The following is a 16,177-nucleotide window of genomic DNA, read 5'->3' on the forward strand; positions in this document are numbered from 1 at the left end:
AATTATCATATGGTTTCACTTATTTGTGGAGCATAACAAATAGCATGAAGGACATGTGGAGTTAGAGAGAGAGGGGAGTTGGGGGAAATTGGAAGGGGAGGTAAACCATGAGAGACTATGGACTCTGAAAAACAATCTGAGGGTTTTGAAGTGGCGGGAGGTGGGAGGTTGGGGGAACCAGGTGGTGGGTATTAGAAAGGGCACAGATTGCATGGAGCACTGGGTGTGGTGCAAAAATAATGAATACTGTTACACTGAAAATAAATAAAAGAAAAAAAAAGAAATTACTTAGGTAACTAAAATTCCAAATGATTTACAATAATAAAGTAAAATCTCAAGTTTTGAGAGTAGCTTTTCAATCATAAACTAAAGATAAAATTTAGATGTAATACAGTGTAATATTAAATAAGGCATAGCATGGGAGAAAAGAATATGTATATTTCTTTTACATTTATATCTCTTATATTTATACTTATTTATATTTCTCTCATATTTATATTTTATATTTATAAATATTTCTCATAAATATATAAATATAAAATTTCTTATAAATATATAAAAATATATTGTTATATATTTTTACATGCATATATATGTACAGAGAAATACTATATTTCCAAAATAAGAATCTTTTTTTAAAAATTTTTAATTTAATTTTTTTTTAATTTTAAAGATTTTATTTATTTGACAGACAGAGATCACAAGTAGGCAGAGACAGGCAGAGAAGGTGGAGGAGGAGCAGGCTCCCTGCTGAGCAGAGAGCCTGATGAGGGCTTGATCCTGGGATCATGACCTGAGCCAAAGGCAGAGACTTTAACCCACTGAGCCATCCAGGTGCCCCATCTTTTTTTTTTTTTTTTTTTTTTTAAACCAGCTTTTTGTGCTTCCAAATGCTAAAAACAAACAAGCAAACAAACAAAACCCCATTTACTATTATAATCAAATACCATTCTGAATTTCTTACTTTCTGGATCTACTTTGGCTTATTTGCTCATTATCACCAGTCTTTTTTTTTTAGATTTTATTTATTTATTTGACGGAGGGAAAAAATAGGAAGAGCAGCAGGCAGAGGGAGAGGGAGAAACAGGTTCTCTGCTGAGCAGGGTGCCCTATGCTGGGTGATCCCAGGACTCTTGGATCATGACCTGAGCTGAGGGAAGATACTTAGCCAACTGAACCACCAAGGTGCCCCTTACCACCAGTCTTTTATAATCCCTGAACCCACCACAGATCCCCAGCAGGGCCTCCACAGTGGTAGAGACAATATTGAGCAATACGCCCTCTTATAACATCACTGTGATTTATAGAAAAATCCAGAAAACGCATCTACCTTATAGACTATTGTCACTGACTATTTATAAGCATATATGATCTCTCCCATTGAACTACAGAAAATTAGTCATAAGGGAAATTTTAGGAATAGCTTACTCTAAGGGATGCTAAATATGTTTATCACAAGAACCTTTCATCCAAACAGAATGTTATATTACATATAAATATGAATAACATATAGACCACCATCTAAAAACCACTGGCCAAGCCTAACAGCCTCAGGGAGCCATATACTGCTTTCAATATTAGTCTGCTGCTTTTGGCCCAAGAGCCTTTAGCATCTCCTCTTCTTTAACACATACATCTCTGCCTCTGTATCATGTACTTGTACTCTTATAATAAAAGTAAACAAGGAAGCTTAAAACACACAGATTTCCCTCAATATGGTAGTCTATAATTATAGAACAAAATCTTTGTGCTTTTTATCAATCAGTTATAACAGATGCCTAATCTTTCCTTCTAGAAAAATAACCCATCCCCATATGTACTGGTAGATTCTTGATCAAAATTATAACTTCCATGCTGTGGACATCTTCACCAAAAGAGGTTTTATTTTATCTTTTTTTAATTATTCTTTTTTTTAAGATTTCATTTACTTATTTGACAGAGAGAGAGATAGTGAGAGAGGGATCACAAGGGGAAGTGGGAGGGAGAGAAGCAGGCTTCCCTCTGAGTGGGGAGAGTGATGAGGGGCTTGATCCCAGGACCCTGGGTTCAAGACTTGAGTCAAAGGCAGATGCTTAACAATTGAGCTACACAGGTGCCCCCAAAAGAGGTTTTATTAATGTATCAATCTTCTCAGTTATCATTCACAGGAGATGGCTGATATGATTCAATGGATTAGCCCCATATTTTCTAAACAGTGTTCTACAAAAAACTTCATGAAGAAGTGTTAATTCGGTCCCTCACCCACAAAGAAAAAGTGCCCAGGGAAACATAATTTTTTAAATATTGAATTCTTCACCCCTCCCAAGAAGATTTACAAAATCATTAGCATATTATCGGCCAGAAATTCCCACAGAGAAGAAACCTATTTTACATCTTTAACATAATTTCCAATATGATTTGAGCAGAAATATTTTGATTATGGGGCCCACATTTGCATTCTATAGAACAGTGTTTTCTTAAGAAACCATTATTTTAGCCCATACCATATGAAATGACATTCTCACAGCAAATTTTAGCGCCCAGGGCCAAAACAAAGATTCAGAAATATGAACTCATTCAACAGCACAATTAAATATGCCCTCATTCCAATGAATTATCTGTAGAATGTGTAACAGCATAAAAAAGGAATATAGCACAGTCAATCCTGGTCTTCATATACTCAGTTGTTCCCAATCTTTTTTCTAGTATGTGTACTGTTCTGGAAAGGCAAAGCACAGAATTCACCAATAATAAGAAATCATACTTGGAGAACACTTATCTATGTCCACCCCTGCAATAACTCTAATACTACACAAATATTCTTAGTCTATCTATAAGTTTTGGAGTCACTGGTCTAGATGATATGAATGGCACTGTTTTCCATAATTGTAAGTGTGTGTGTGACAAGTTCACAGGAATCCTTGCATATAAAGCTTTTGTTCATTTTATGTGCAAAAAAAAAAAAAAAAACCCAAACAAGGGAATTTCTGTAATAAAATTTATCAAAGATACAGTTTTACTACAAGGGTCATTCGCTACACAAATTCATTTAGCAAATATTTACTAAGCATATTCTACAGGACAGACCCTATACTCTGTAACCATTCTAGTCTACTTCCCACCTGATATTTGAACTTATCTCTTGGATAGATATTTAGCCTTAGCAGGACTAGAAAAATCAGTAATATAACAACAAATTACCCAAATTGTTGTTTCTTTTAAAACAAATTTTGGTTTGCATAGATACACACATGCACACATACACAGAGCACGTAGCAATGGGTGATCCAGAAAACTTGTTTCTTCTACTTATTAGTGTTATCAATTGGCAAGTCTTATTCAAAAAGCTCAGTTTAAAAAGAACAATGATGTGATGCTAAGCAACATGTTTTATACATATGTATAAACACAATCAGTAGTATATAGCTTTAAATCAGTAGTTTCTGTTGTCCTTTAAAGTCAATTCAAAATAAAACAAATGTATTTCATGTCCTGAATCATAGCATGTGGATTTAGCAAATATTTAATATAAAAGGAATTATTGCATTATAGAACTGGGATAAAATAAAATGATGCTGTAATTAGTAGAATCTATATCCTCTTTCAGATTGATTGACTGGAGAAGCACAAATTAGGGCATTTAAAGAGCTGTGACATTCTCACGTCTTAGTTTTATTCCCATTCATTTGAAATGTCAGTTCCATGCATGTTAAAGTTTTTTGTTCACTGTATTAATGCCTCTGTGTGATGCTTAAGTTTGATGGAAAATGAAAAGAGGGACACGTGAGTTAATGCTTACAAATGACTTCTATTACTTGACGTGGTCTCCTGGTAAGAAGGAATAAAGGAATTTTACATCCCCAGTCAGAGAGATCAGAGGCTTGACTCTCTGTTGAACTGGTGGTACTGAGCAGATTGCCAAGAGATGAGACCTATCTTAGTCTTAGTGTTCCATATTTTGCAGCTAAAGAATCTTCATAATGCCTGGCATAAATGGTCCAGAAGTAAACTGTGCAGGAAAGCAAGCAAACAAATAAAAACCACCGCAGTCTCACTATACCACTGAGTGGCCACTGGGAAGGGAAGGCAAAGCCTTATGAATGATGAATCTGTATACAATAATCAAAACTTGTATCATATAGGAAAACTCAATGCATATATACTCGACAAGTAGACACAAAACGGAGTGTAAGAAGGCAGCAATGATTGGTGTTAGAATATCCGCACCAAACCTTACACAGACATTGCTACAATACTCTCCATTCTGCTTTGAAATCAGCATAAAAGCTCTCCAGTGAAAGGGGTAGCAGCTACAAAGTATCAGCTGAAGGTATTATATTCTGTACAATCATACAAAATCTGGCTGAATTAAGTCCCCTATGGTAAAATCTCAGTACATCACATTGAGCCAGTAAAAGCTTCTTCTTGGTCATGAGCCCAAATTCTGGGTTATAAAAATATTTCATTGGAAAGCTACATAATCTATTTATTTAGGCACTTATGTATTCATTCATTCATTCATTCTTCATTCATACACTTTCTTTCAACAATTTGTCTAATAGGTGCCTATCGAGTGCAAGGACTGTCAATAGACATCGTTCTGTCTCATGGAGCTTATAATCTAATGGGAAAAGGAACGGAGGAGAAAGATTTTTAAGTAAATAAATATACCATAATCATATGTAATAGTTCAGTAAGTGTTATAAGCAAAGAATAAACTTTCTTGGAAAAGTAGAATGGGAGGATCTAATTTAGACAACAGTGAAGGTGGCAGAAGATAAAATCCTGTGTGCTCCTAACAGAGCACTTTTTGTTGCCCTGTAGTCTGAGTGAGAAACACGAAAGGAGCACGGCCAAGTTAGTGCTATTCCCAAGTCCTACAGCTATTTTCTCTTCTGAGAAATGGAGATGAGATTAACACCTGTGTTGCCATCAGGTTAGAAGACCAATGACAAAATACTTGAAGTAGTTCATAAATTGCAAAATGACATAAAACTGTAAGCTATCATTTCCCTAAGTTGCACCTCAACATGAAAATGTAATACAAAATCATTTAAAGGATTCTGAATGATTGGTAGGCTTCTTATGCAATGACAGTATACATGATACAATACAGAACCCATATGAGAAAGAAAGATCCTATACCAACAGAAGAGTCACAACAGCAGTTTCAAAGATTGAATCCATATTGCTTTACTTGCAAAAACCGGAAATTCTTTTATATGTAAATAAGTATATTTGCACCATCACTTCAAACCAAGTATTTCTAAGTGCAACACACTGGACAATCCTAAGCCAGGCACAGGCAAGAGGTGGTTCACAAGAGGACGATGGGTGTAAAATCCATCTTTTAAGAAATGTAGCAACATAAGTTTTACAACCTCCCTGAGGGAAAAGGCAGAAAGTATTCTCTTTGCACACTCTATACCATTCCTTCCAATATTTAACACAAACTCCCCTTCGTAAAAAGCATATTATATAAGGTATTATTTTCATCCATCTCTGAAGTTCATTATATGCTTTCTTATCAGTACCTCAGCATTGACGTATGATCATCACTTATGCATGAAACATACCGCCAGTGAAAAGTAATGTCCTCAATAAATAGCCTTACCTCCAAAATGCAGCAACTTGGAACCAAATGCCAACACAGTCTGTGGACCTTACCCCTGGAGTGCCTTCCATGTAAGCAGTTTTCCAATCCCAACTGGGTCAGAGAAACACTTTTTTTTTTCTTTCTGCTGAATCATCCCCCAGCTTACTTTGTAATAAGAGCATTGAGCACATTTTCAACCTTAAAAATGCTAATAACAATTAATATGCAAACTCTAAATATGGCCCAAGCCTCTAGAAAAAAATCAGTAAAGGATCACTGTCTACCAAGTGTCTATGTAGTTGTGATTGTCTACCACGATTTTCTCTGTAGAAAAAGTGTGATATCACTTTGGAATCCATTCTGTAGGCATGCTAGGGGCATCTGGAAAGCCTGCAACTGATTTACTGAATGTTAAGTGATTTGCCTAAGGCTAGATGTTCCCATTGACTTGGAAATAGAACGGAAAACTCCAACCCCATTAGGCTCTTTTCAGCACATTACCTGGACTCCTGGGATTTAGCTCTTACTCCACCTGAGGTTCTAGCATGTGCTGGACACTACACTTTGGTTCAGCATTCTCTATTGACAAAGAAACCTCTAGACTCTGAAAGGTGGGGAGGGAGGATTGATTGACATAAATTTGGTCAAAAATGCCAGAAAGCTGAATTCTCCAGACCACAGATCCCAGCTCACTCTAACCAAGATGACCTCCTTTTTCCTACTTGTCCTGAAGAGAGGAAAGACAAAGTGATAGTACAAATGTCTGTCTGTGTGTGTGTGTGTATGTGTGTGTGTACCTGGTTTTGTACATGAGTGAGACTGTATCGATTTTACAGTGATGCAGCTCCAAAGCTGCTTCTTGGGATGTGCAACACTGTGTTACGTAAAATAGTTATTTTACATCTAGGCTTTTTTTTTTTTTAAGATTTTATTTATTTATTTATTTGACAGAGAGAGGCACAGAGAAAGAGGGAACACAAGCAGGGGGAGTGGGAGAGGAAGAAGCAGGCTTCCCTCCCAGTAGGGAGCCCGGGCTGGATCTCAGGACGCTGGCATCATGATCTGAGCCAAAGGCAGAGGCCTTAACCCACTGAGCCACCCAGGTGCCCCAAAAAGTGGATTTTATAAGAAAATGCAACAGATGAGAAAAGAATACAGTAGAACTACAAAAATGGATGAAAACGTATCTCTTAACAACTAAGGATACACATTATATATTATCTAAAAGGAACTCAGAAACAACAAAAAAAGAGAATTTATGATTTACATGGATATCAGAAAAAAAATCCTTTAGCTTCACTTATGTTAGGAATAATTTTGATGGACTAATTAAGTAAAAAATAATAACAAAGTACAAGATAAATCATAGAAATTACTATTAAGACTACTAGAGTTTAAACCTAGTTTTCTATCCTCGATACTTTAAAGTTAATTAAGTAAAAATTAAGTATGTATAGTTTCTTCTCCGAATTAATAAATCAAGAAATGGCTTATTCTAGTCAAATTTAAGAAAAAACCCGAGTACTTTAAAATATTGTTTTCATTTTTAAATTTATTTTTAAGAATTATAGAACTACTTCATTCTCTGAGTAAAAATAGTTTTGAAAATAAAAATTTTTAATTGTTTTATATCTTTAATATTTATTTGTTTCCTACACTATCAATAATTTTCCCCCATTTATTCATCTCCCCATCTAAATATGCAACACATGCTTTTATACACTAGGACCAATACTTAAGCATCAGAATTATTAAAAGTGTATATAAAAATGTTCAGTCAACAGTGTTCTTTCACACATACAATGTCACTTAAAGAAATATGTAAACTAAATCTAAATTATCTTAAAAAACATATGAAATTTTAAAACAAAAGCTAAGAGAAACAATGGAAGTTATGTAAGACAAAATGGTTTTCCTTGGACTTTGTCAAGTCAGCTAATTTTTAAAAAGGTGCATGAAAAGAAGAATTGGGAGATTAAGAAAAATGGAGGGGCACCTGGGTGGCTCAATGGGTTAAGCCTCTCTGCCTTTGGCTTTCAGGTCATGATCTCAGGGTCCTGGGATTGAGCCTTGCATTGGCCTCTCTGCTCAGCAGGGAGCCTGCTTCCCCCTCTTTCTCTGCCTGTCTCTCTGCCTACTAGTGATCTCTCTGTCAACTAAATAAATAAATAAATCTTTAAAAAAAAGAAACTTTCCATGACACAAGTTATAGTTAAATACTGAAATACTCAAATTCATTCTTAGGCTGTCTCTACAAAATAGCAAAAAGCATGATGATGTACACATGTATATATACAAATTTATTTATTTTCTTGAGGACAGAGGTGTTATTTGGAGGTACCATCTGTAGGTACTCTCAATAGATAAAGATTGTGCTTTACGACTGTAAAGAGAAAAGTACCAATACTGCTATTATGCGTGTATGTTATTCTTTACAAACACCCCCAAAAGTTCATGAACATGCACATATCTGTTCCACCTTGAGGTACACATGCTTTACATATTCTTATTTGAAACTCTGGTAAGTTTTTATTTTACTAAATAAATGTTTTCAAAAATATATCTATATATCTAATAAAATATATATTTATATAATAATTTAATAAGTTATATAATAGAATATGTATTATATAATAATTATATAATTAATATATATGTGTATATATACCCTTAATTTTCTTGTAAATTTTGCTTCTGCTGTAACAGCCTCATGCTTCTACCTAAATTTACATTTTAGCTAAAAGATTCATCTGAAACCGCATCTCAAATCATGTCAATCACATGCTTAAAACATTTACAGGGCTCTTTATTTCTCCACAATTAGCATCTGGAATTGGCATGGCAGAGAAGAACCTAAGTGAACAGGGGTTTGTACTTTTCCAATTTCACCTTTTTGACTCTCCCCTTCATAACCTCCTATCCTGCTTATCTATTCATCCAAACTTTTGCCAATTTCTTCCCTAACCCACAACACTCTCCTCCATCTACGCCACTTACCCATGAAACCTTCCATGTCAGAAATAATCTTTCTCCCTCCTCCCCAATCTTACCCCCACTTTCTACTCTCTGTTCTGTGTGCTCCTTTCTTCTGTTCCTCTAAGGGGACTGACTACATCATACTTTTTGTTAAAACCATTTGCTACAACCTTTAACAGCTATAATATTCTCAAAGTAAGACCATTATTTATCCAGCTTCATTACTTCACACATATTAGTTTTGTGTGACCAGTAAAGTGTTTAAAGAAATTCATAAGTGGAATTTGTTATTTTTAAGGAACATGATTGAAGGATGGTTCTAATCTTATGCTTGTACTTCTGTTCTTTCCTTATGAAATATGACCTCCAAAATGATGCTTGACCACTGCTATTCAAAGTTTCTTTAATAATAGGTCAAGGGGCGCCTGGGTAGTGTAGTCGGTTAGGCATGGCCCTCTTGGTTTCAGCTCAACTTGTGATCTCAGGGTCCTGATCTAACACCACACTGGCTCAGTGCTCAGCTGCAGAGTCTTCTTGGGATTCTCTCTCCCTTCTCTTTCTACCCCTCTCCCCGTGTGTGTGCAAGTGCATGTCTACTCTCTCAAATAAATAAATAAATCTTTAAAAATAATAGGTCAAATATCATAACTCTCATTGTGAGCAAATATGTGAAGAGAAATCATGTTTTTCTAGCATAAGATTTTACTCAGTCCACTTGTTGAAGATATTTCAAATATGAAATATGTCTAATTCTTATCAAGTTTCCATTCTTATCAATTCTCAGTTTTTGTTTACAATGAATATATGTTTAGAGAACTACAAAAATTAGCATTATGAGAATGCAAAAAAATGCATACAAGTATACTATGCCTAAGTTATGCATAATTATTGGCTTTGGGATATAAACTATTCTAAAGATTATTTAGTATAATGGCTTGTATCTTAAATTTGCCTTTCTATTATTGGGTCCAGAGAAAATTGGGACATTTCAATTCATGGTGCATGAATTAGGCAACTACTGATGTAGTTTTCAAAGGTACCAAGTATCAGTATGATGACAACTGGATAACTAAACTTAAAAATTAACTCAAAGAGGCACAATTGGGTTGCTCAAGCGTTAAGTGTCTTCCTTTGGCTCAGGCCATGATCCCAGCGTCCTAGGATCCAGCCCCACATCATACTCCCTGCTCAGCGGGAAGCCTGCTTCTCCTTCTCCCTATCCCCCTGCTTGTGTTCCCTCTCTCACTATGCCTCCCTCTGTCAAATAAATAAATAAACATCTTTAAAAAAATTAACTCAAATAAAATGTGCAGTAGTGTACAAGAACGCATTCTCCTTATTCATCTGGTTGTTTTAGTACTGTATAAAGTTCTTAAAGAGCCACATCAACATACCTTCTCTTTCATTTGACATCCAATATACAGATTTTTGATATAATAATCCACTAAATAGTCAATTATCTTCCATAAAGATTGTCTCTAGAGAATGTGAAATTCTCAACTGAGAAAAATCACAGATTATGTCAACTTAGTTCACTTAAGATCAAAAAGCATACCTTTTGGGAAGGATCATTTTTACAAGATTATAAAAACATACGTAAGGTTAATTTTGAATGTTATGTATTAAGTGCTATTCCTTCTGTGTTTCTTACTAACACTTATGATTGTAATGCCTTGTACAAAAAATGTCCTAAGTGATATACATTGAAAGAAAAGGACATGATTTTAAAACACATATTATAATTTTAAAACTTTAGATTAAGAGTGAAAATTTGATGAAATTAATTTTATGTGGTCAGAGATTTCTTCCTACAAAATCCACAGTAGTATGTATTTTAAATATATCTTGCTAAGCGGTCTATTCAAAACAACAGTTTTAATTTTTATAAATGTCCATATTTCTATTTATGATGATGCATCTCAAAATGTTGTCCACAAAATCCTTACTTCAAAAAGTAAGTAAGCACCAGTTTTAAATGCAGAGACCCCAAGATTCCTCTTCACGGTTGGATCAGAATCTCTTGCGAGGAACCTGGGAGTATGCATTTAAAACAAGTTTGCTCAGGTGACTCTGACATATACCAGACTTGAGAAACCTACTGGGTCTATCTGAAACCATGCCTCAATATATCCTCAATGTTATGTTGGAAAGAAAAGTCACCAAATGGTTTCTCCCAAAAAAATACTGTTTGCAAATGTTCATTCTTACAATTTCTAAAGTGCCACTCAACAGAAAATTAAGTCTGTTTCCAAATCCCAGGATATTTCAGCTCAATTAACAAATGAAAGGGGTCATTCCCCCCACCCCATTCCCTGTTGTCCTAAAGTGCTGAGCAAAAAACAAATAAACAAACAAAACACACACACACACACACACACACACACACACACACACACACGGTACCCACTTCGCACCTCGGGACACGGACCGCTTTCCACAGGTTACGATATTGAACCCTGACATATGAACATATCTAAGTAATACTGGACTCACTAGCCTTTAACTCTCCTGGCAGAGCTGCCCGCCTGCTGCCCAGCTCCCCCAGTTCTCGAGAGCCACCCGGTCTCCGTCAGCACCTCCGACAGCGACTTGGCGGAGCGGGGTTCGGGGATTCACAGCCAAAGAGCTTGCCCTTAGAAAAGCCAGAGACCAAGGAAACTGACCTGAGACACCCTAGAATACACAGACCACTGTCCCTGGTTCTCTCCAGTTGCCAACATCTCTTTCCAAAATACAACAAAGGAAACCGTAAGTACCTCTTACCTAGAATATGAGCCACCCCCACAACTCGCCTCTCTTCCCCAGCTCCCCAGCGCCTGTTGCTAAGGAGGCGAGATTGCACTTGGGAAGACTCAGGACCAGGTGACAGACCCCTGGAGGAGCTAGGAGCACGAGGGCTGCGGTGAAAGCCCAGTGCTAGGCCAGCCCAGGACCCCTTCCTTCCGCAGGAAGGGTGCGCCCTCCTCATGGCACCGACGCCAACGACGCCCCCCGCGCACACCGGGCGGGTGGAGGAAGCCGCACGAGCTGGGGGCTGGCTCCCGGAGAGCCGCTCCCTCTGCGGGCGGCCCCGTCAAAGAAGGCCTCTGACCCAGTACTGTGGGCCCAGATAGTGGGGCAGGGGCTCAGGGACAGCCCTGGGGAGGGAGGGCACTCACCATGTTGACTTCGGAAACCATGTCTATGCTGGCGATGTCGATGTTCATCCCCACGCAAACCGGGGGACCTGCAGAAAGAGCACGACACACTGATCAGCGAAGCTCGGGCACGGGGTGAGGGTGGCTCTGAGGATGGGGGTGCCTACCCGAGTAGTGGGAGCAAGCGAAATGCCCTCCACCCCCTCTACTTCGCCGCAGCTCGGCTTAAGCGCCCTCCGCCTCCCTCCTCCACCCAGGCCGCCAGCGCTGTGGGTCGCGGTTCCCGCAGCGGCCGCGCACACCCCACTTACCCCCGAAGTCGGGTCTTAGGCGAATGTCGTAGCCTTTCAACAGCTTGTCCACCGTCTCCTTCACAAAGGACATGTTCCCGGGATCGTTCACGCTGGGGGAGGGGGCAAGGGGCAGAGATAGCAGGGTCAGGCGGCGGCTCACCCGCCAGCGCCCGGCGCGCACACCCGCGCGCCCTGCTCGCCGCCCGGCCCGCTTCCCGTCAACCCACCCGCGACCCTACCTCTGGGCGCAGCACACCACCGCCACCAGCACTGGGGCCGAGAAAATGCCGAAAAGCCTTCCTCCCGCAAAGCCCCACATCCCTCCGCCGCGCCCCGGCACGGGGGAGGGGGCGCCCCGCCGCCGTCGCGACCCGCAGCCGGGGCTGCTTCTGCTGCTGCCGCCGCCGCCGCCGCCGCGCTGGCCCCGAGCGGAGGAGGGCGGAGGGGGAGGGGGAGGAGAGGAGGGGGAGGAGCGGGCCTGGGGAGAGGAGGAGCAGCGGACTTGGGAGCGGAGGGAGGGGGAGGAGGCAAGGCAAGCCGGAGGCGGAGCCCGCTGAGCCTCTCGCCCTGGCCTCCCCCGCACTCTCCGGGGCCGGTAGCCCCGGCCCTTGGCGCTCCCTCCCGACACCGCGGCAGCGGAGCGGGACTTGGAGCCGCGCCGGGGACAGCAGGCTGAAGCCGCGGCTGCGCGGCGCGGAGCAGGGCCGGGGTCGACAGTGAAACCAGCTCCGCCGCGCTCCCAGCTCCGCCGCGCTCCCAGCGACCGGGAGAAGGAGGGGACCCACGGCGACACGGGCAGAGGCGGTGAGGGAAACGCTATCCGCTTTCCCCCGCCCCTTTCCTGGGTCCGACCCCTCTACGACCCCCGCCCACCTGCGACAAGGGCCGAAAGCCAGTGGGTGAAGTACAGCCTGCGCCCACCGGATTGCGCGCTACAGCATCTAGAAAGAGACTGCGGGTCGGGGGGGAAAACCCCACCTCACCTGCGGGGCTCAGAACCTCGAGTCCCCAGGGTCCAGGAGAGCCAGATGGGCAGCAGGAGAGCTGGGAGCCTGGAGCACATGGCGTTGCTCCTCCGACCTATTCTGGGTGGGATCCGCTCTCCCCCACAGCCACTGAGCATTCAAACAGCGACGCGGGGATCCCCGCCCCTGCCCCCACCCACGGGCTTTCCCGCCTGACCCATCATCCAGCCCCTCGCATGGCGGCTCTATTAATTATTTATGCACTGTAAGACCGTTTTCAAAAAATCGGTTCATTAAAGTATTCCTCTCACTCTCACCCTCCAACATTTCATATGAGCACTGGGCCCTCCCTCCTCACGTAAATACATTTATAATGAATGGTAAAGAGAGGCCTGATTATGCACCTATTATCAGTAAGCTGGAGTCTGAATCAGACGAGGAGACCCTGGCTGTGATTCCAGGTTTGGGAAAGTAACGTGCTTTTTTTTGGTGCAGCGTGGAGCTGTCCGTGGTTCTTAATACAAAGCAAGGAAACTTGTTTTCTCTATGACAAGCTTCCATCCATTGGTTCTCATTAGAAGATCCGTGGTACTTTGACTAAGAAACAGACCGTTGTTCACTACAAGCCACCCTGCCTTGTGTGTCACCAGTGCGCCTAAGGGGTGTCTGTTCACCCACGCCTACAGGTTGTATATTTTTCTTTAGTGAATAATCTTCAATAAAGTTTCTCTGTTCCTCAGATTTCTAATATTGAGGTACATGGTTACACAATCCTACTTGTGGTCAACCAGCAAAACCTACAAATCAAGTTCACTTTTGTGCTTGACAGATTTTCTTGGGCCATTCTAGGACTTAATTGATTAATAGGTAACTGCCTTTCTGTATTTACTTATTTTTTTCTATAAAGATTAAGGGTTTTGGGGTGCCTGGGTGGCTCAGTTGGTTACGCATCCATTAAACCCCACAGGGGGCTACCCGCTGAGTGCAGGGTCTGCTTGTCCTCCTCCTTCTACTCCTCCCACTGCTCTCACTCTCTCAAAAATAAGTAAAATCTTTTAAAAAAAGATTAAGGTCTTCTTTTCTACTGTTGAGACTTTTTGTAGGTAAATGTCTAAATCTAGACTTATATTCTAAAAGCTGGCATGTTTCCGTGCATTAATTTTAAACATCATTGTCTTTTAAAAATCAGCAATTTTATTTTTTGGAACAGAAAATTTGACCACAAAACCTGCAAGGTTGATATTAAGATAGGTTAAGAGATAAATATAGCTCCCTAATTGTTTTCTGGAAAAGTCTGTTCACAACTACTTTATATTCTGTGTTCTGTTAATGTTCAATGGAATTATAAGGAAAATGAGTTCTGTGTTATTATGCTGTTCCCTCCACATTCATGTTTCAGTCTATTTCTCCTATTTGCATATATGTCTTTTAGAGAAATGCCCTGCTGGGGATCACAGCTATAGAAAGTAAACAATGAGAATAAGGTGTTTGAGTAAAGCTGATAACAAAGTAAGTATTATTTCTCTTTCTACTGGTTTATATGTTCTAAAACTTGCAAAACCACATGACAAATGTAATTATTATCCAACTGTGTACCGCTTCAGATCTTAGCTTCAACCAGTGCCTGAGATTCTTGGCCTTATTTTTCATACCAGTTGTTACTTTAGCATGCAGTTCCGCAAGAGCTCTGGTCAGCCTTACATGTGAACAAACTCACACCCCTCACTTCATATCCACATTTATTATCTCTCACCTCCCACTTTCAAGTTTCTCAGTTGACAATGAGATCCACGATGCTACCTGCTCAGTAATTACATATATGCAATTCGAAGTTGCTGGAGAGCTAATGGTTCATGGGTTGGAACTTTGGTGAATGAAAGGTGGGATCCAGGTAAATAAATAATTTTCCCTTTATTGCTCCGTAAGAGATGCCCTGAGATGCAGCAGTAGCTCCTATGTGTTCTCTCCTTCCATGCCTCAATCCACTTGTACTGCATTCTCATTTTCATTAGTATTGAACACTCTAGTAGAACTGCAGCATTTAAATTATGCCTCAGGATATATTTTCTGGGGAATCCAGACCAAGTCATCAACCAATTGGCAAATTATTAAAGTATCATCTAAAAGGCACTGTTTTATAATATGAAGGCAAAGTCAAAGGAAAACATTATCATGAGTAATAACATGTGTAATTAATGTACATGAGTTATAAGACTCATCGTGGCTGTTGCTCAGCTTGCACTTATATGAGCAATAAAGGGTAAGCATGCAGCCCCTGGACCCACTCTCCTACATCAGATCCCTCTCACATAGCCATTTTGGAGGGTTGGATGACCACTGAACTCCAGGCATCTCCAACCTTTAACTCTTCTTGACAGGATTCCTGAAACCAAGAATAGTTCCATATCTTTAGTAAATGGTGCTAATATATTAGCCAAAACAGCAGGAAATTATGGATTGACTTTTCAGTTTAACTTATTTTCTGCTGAAGGAGAAAAAAGATATGGGGTCCCACAAGGGGTAAATTTTCATGTCAAAAGAAAGAGAACAGAGGAACCCTCTTACATTGCTGGTGGACATGGCAAGTTGGTACAGCCACTTTGTAAACACTATGGAGATTCCTCAAAAAATTAAAAATAGAGCTACCCTATGGCTCAGCAATCACACTGCTGGGTATTTACCCCAAAGATACAGATGTAGTGAAAAAAAGGTCCATTTGTACCCCAATGTTCATAGCAGCAATGTCCTCAATAGCCAATCTGTGGAAAGGCCCAAGATGCCCTTCAACAGACAAATGGATAAAGAAGATGTGGTCCATATATACAACGGAATATTACTCAGACATCAGAAAGAATGAATACCCAACTTTTGCATCAACATGGATGGGACTGGAGGGAATTATGCTGAGTTAAATAAGTCAAGCAGAGAAAGTCAATTATCATATGGTTTCACTTACTTGGGGAACAGAAGAAATAACGTGGAGGACATTAAGAGAAGGAAGGGAAAAGTGAAGGGGGAAAATTGGAGGGGGACATGAAGCATGAAAGACCATGAACTCTGAGAAACAAACTGAGGATTTTAGAGGAGACGGGGTGGGAGGATGGGTGAGCCTGGTGGTGGGTATTAAGGAGGGCACATATTGCATGGAGCACTGGGTGTTATACGTAAACAATGAATCTTAGAACACTACATCAAAAACTAATGCTGTAAAAAACAAAACAAAACAAAACA

At 40.2% G+C, this 16,177-nt stretch overlaps 1 protein-coding gene across 2 annotated transcripts in view; it reads right to left on the bottom strand.

Annotated features, from left to right (window-relative positions):
* The window catches only part of GABRB3 (gamma-aminobutyric acid type A receptor subunit beta3), a 224,126-nt gene extending 211,055 nt beyond the window's left edge, over positions 1–13,071 (bottom strand). Inside the window, exons 1-3 of one of the 2 annotated variants that reach the window (XM_059371734.1) lie at positions 12,965–13,071; positions 12,000–12,091; positions 11,710–11,777 (exon numbers count right to left, since the gene is read on the bottom strand). In XM_059371734.1, coding sequence (XP_059227717.1) covers positions 11,710–11,777; positions 12,000–12,091; positions 12,965–13,044 — 240 coding nt within the window. In that variant the 5' untranslated portion in view covers positions 13,045–13,071. Of the gene's footprint in view, positions 1–11,709; positions 11,778–11,999; positions 12,092–12,220; positions 12,389–12,964 lie in introns of those variants that run through there. The other variant, XM_059371733.1, reaches the window with a different exon arrangement.
* Positions 13,072–16,177: the final 3,106 nt, after the last annotated feature.

Source organism: Mustela nigripes, chromosome 13 (assembly GCF_022355385.1).
Source record: "Mustela nigripes isolate SB6536 chromosome 13, MUSNIG.SB6536, whole genome shotgun sequence".
Lineage (NCBI taxonomy): Eukaryota > Metazoa > Chordata > Mammalia > Carnivora > Mustelidae > Mustela > Mustela nigripes.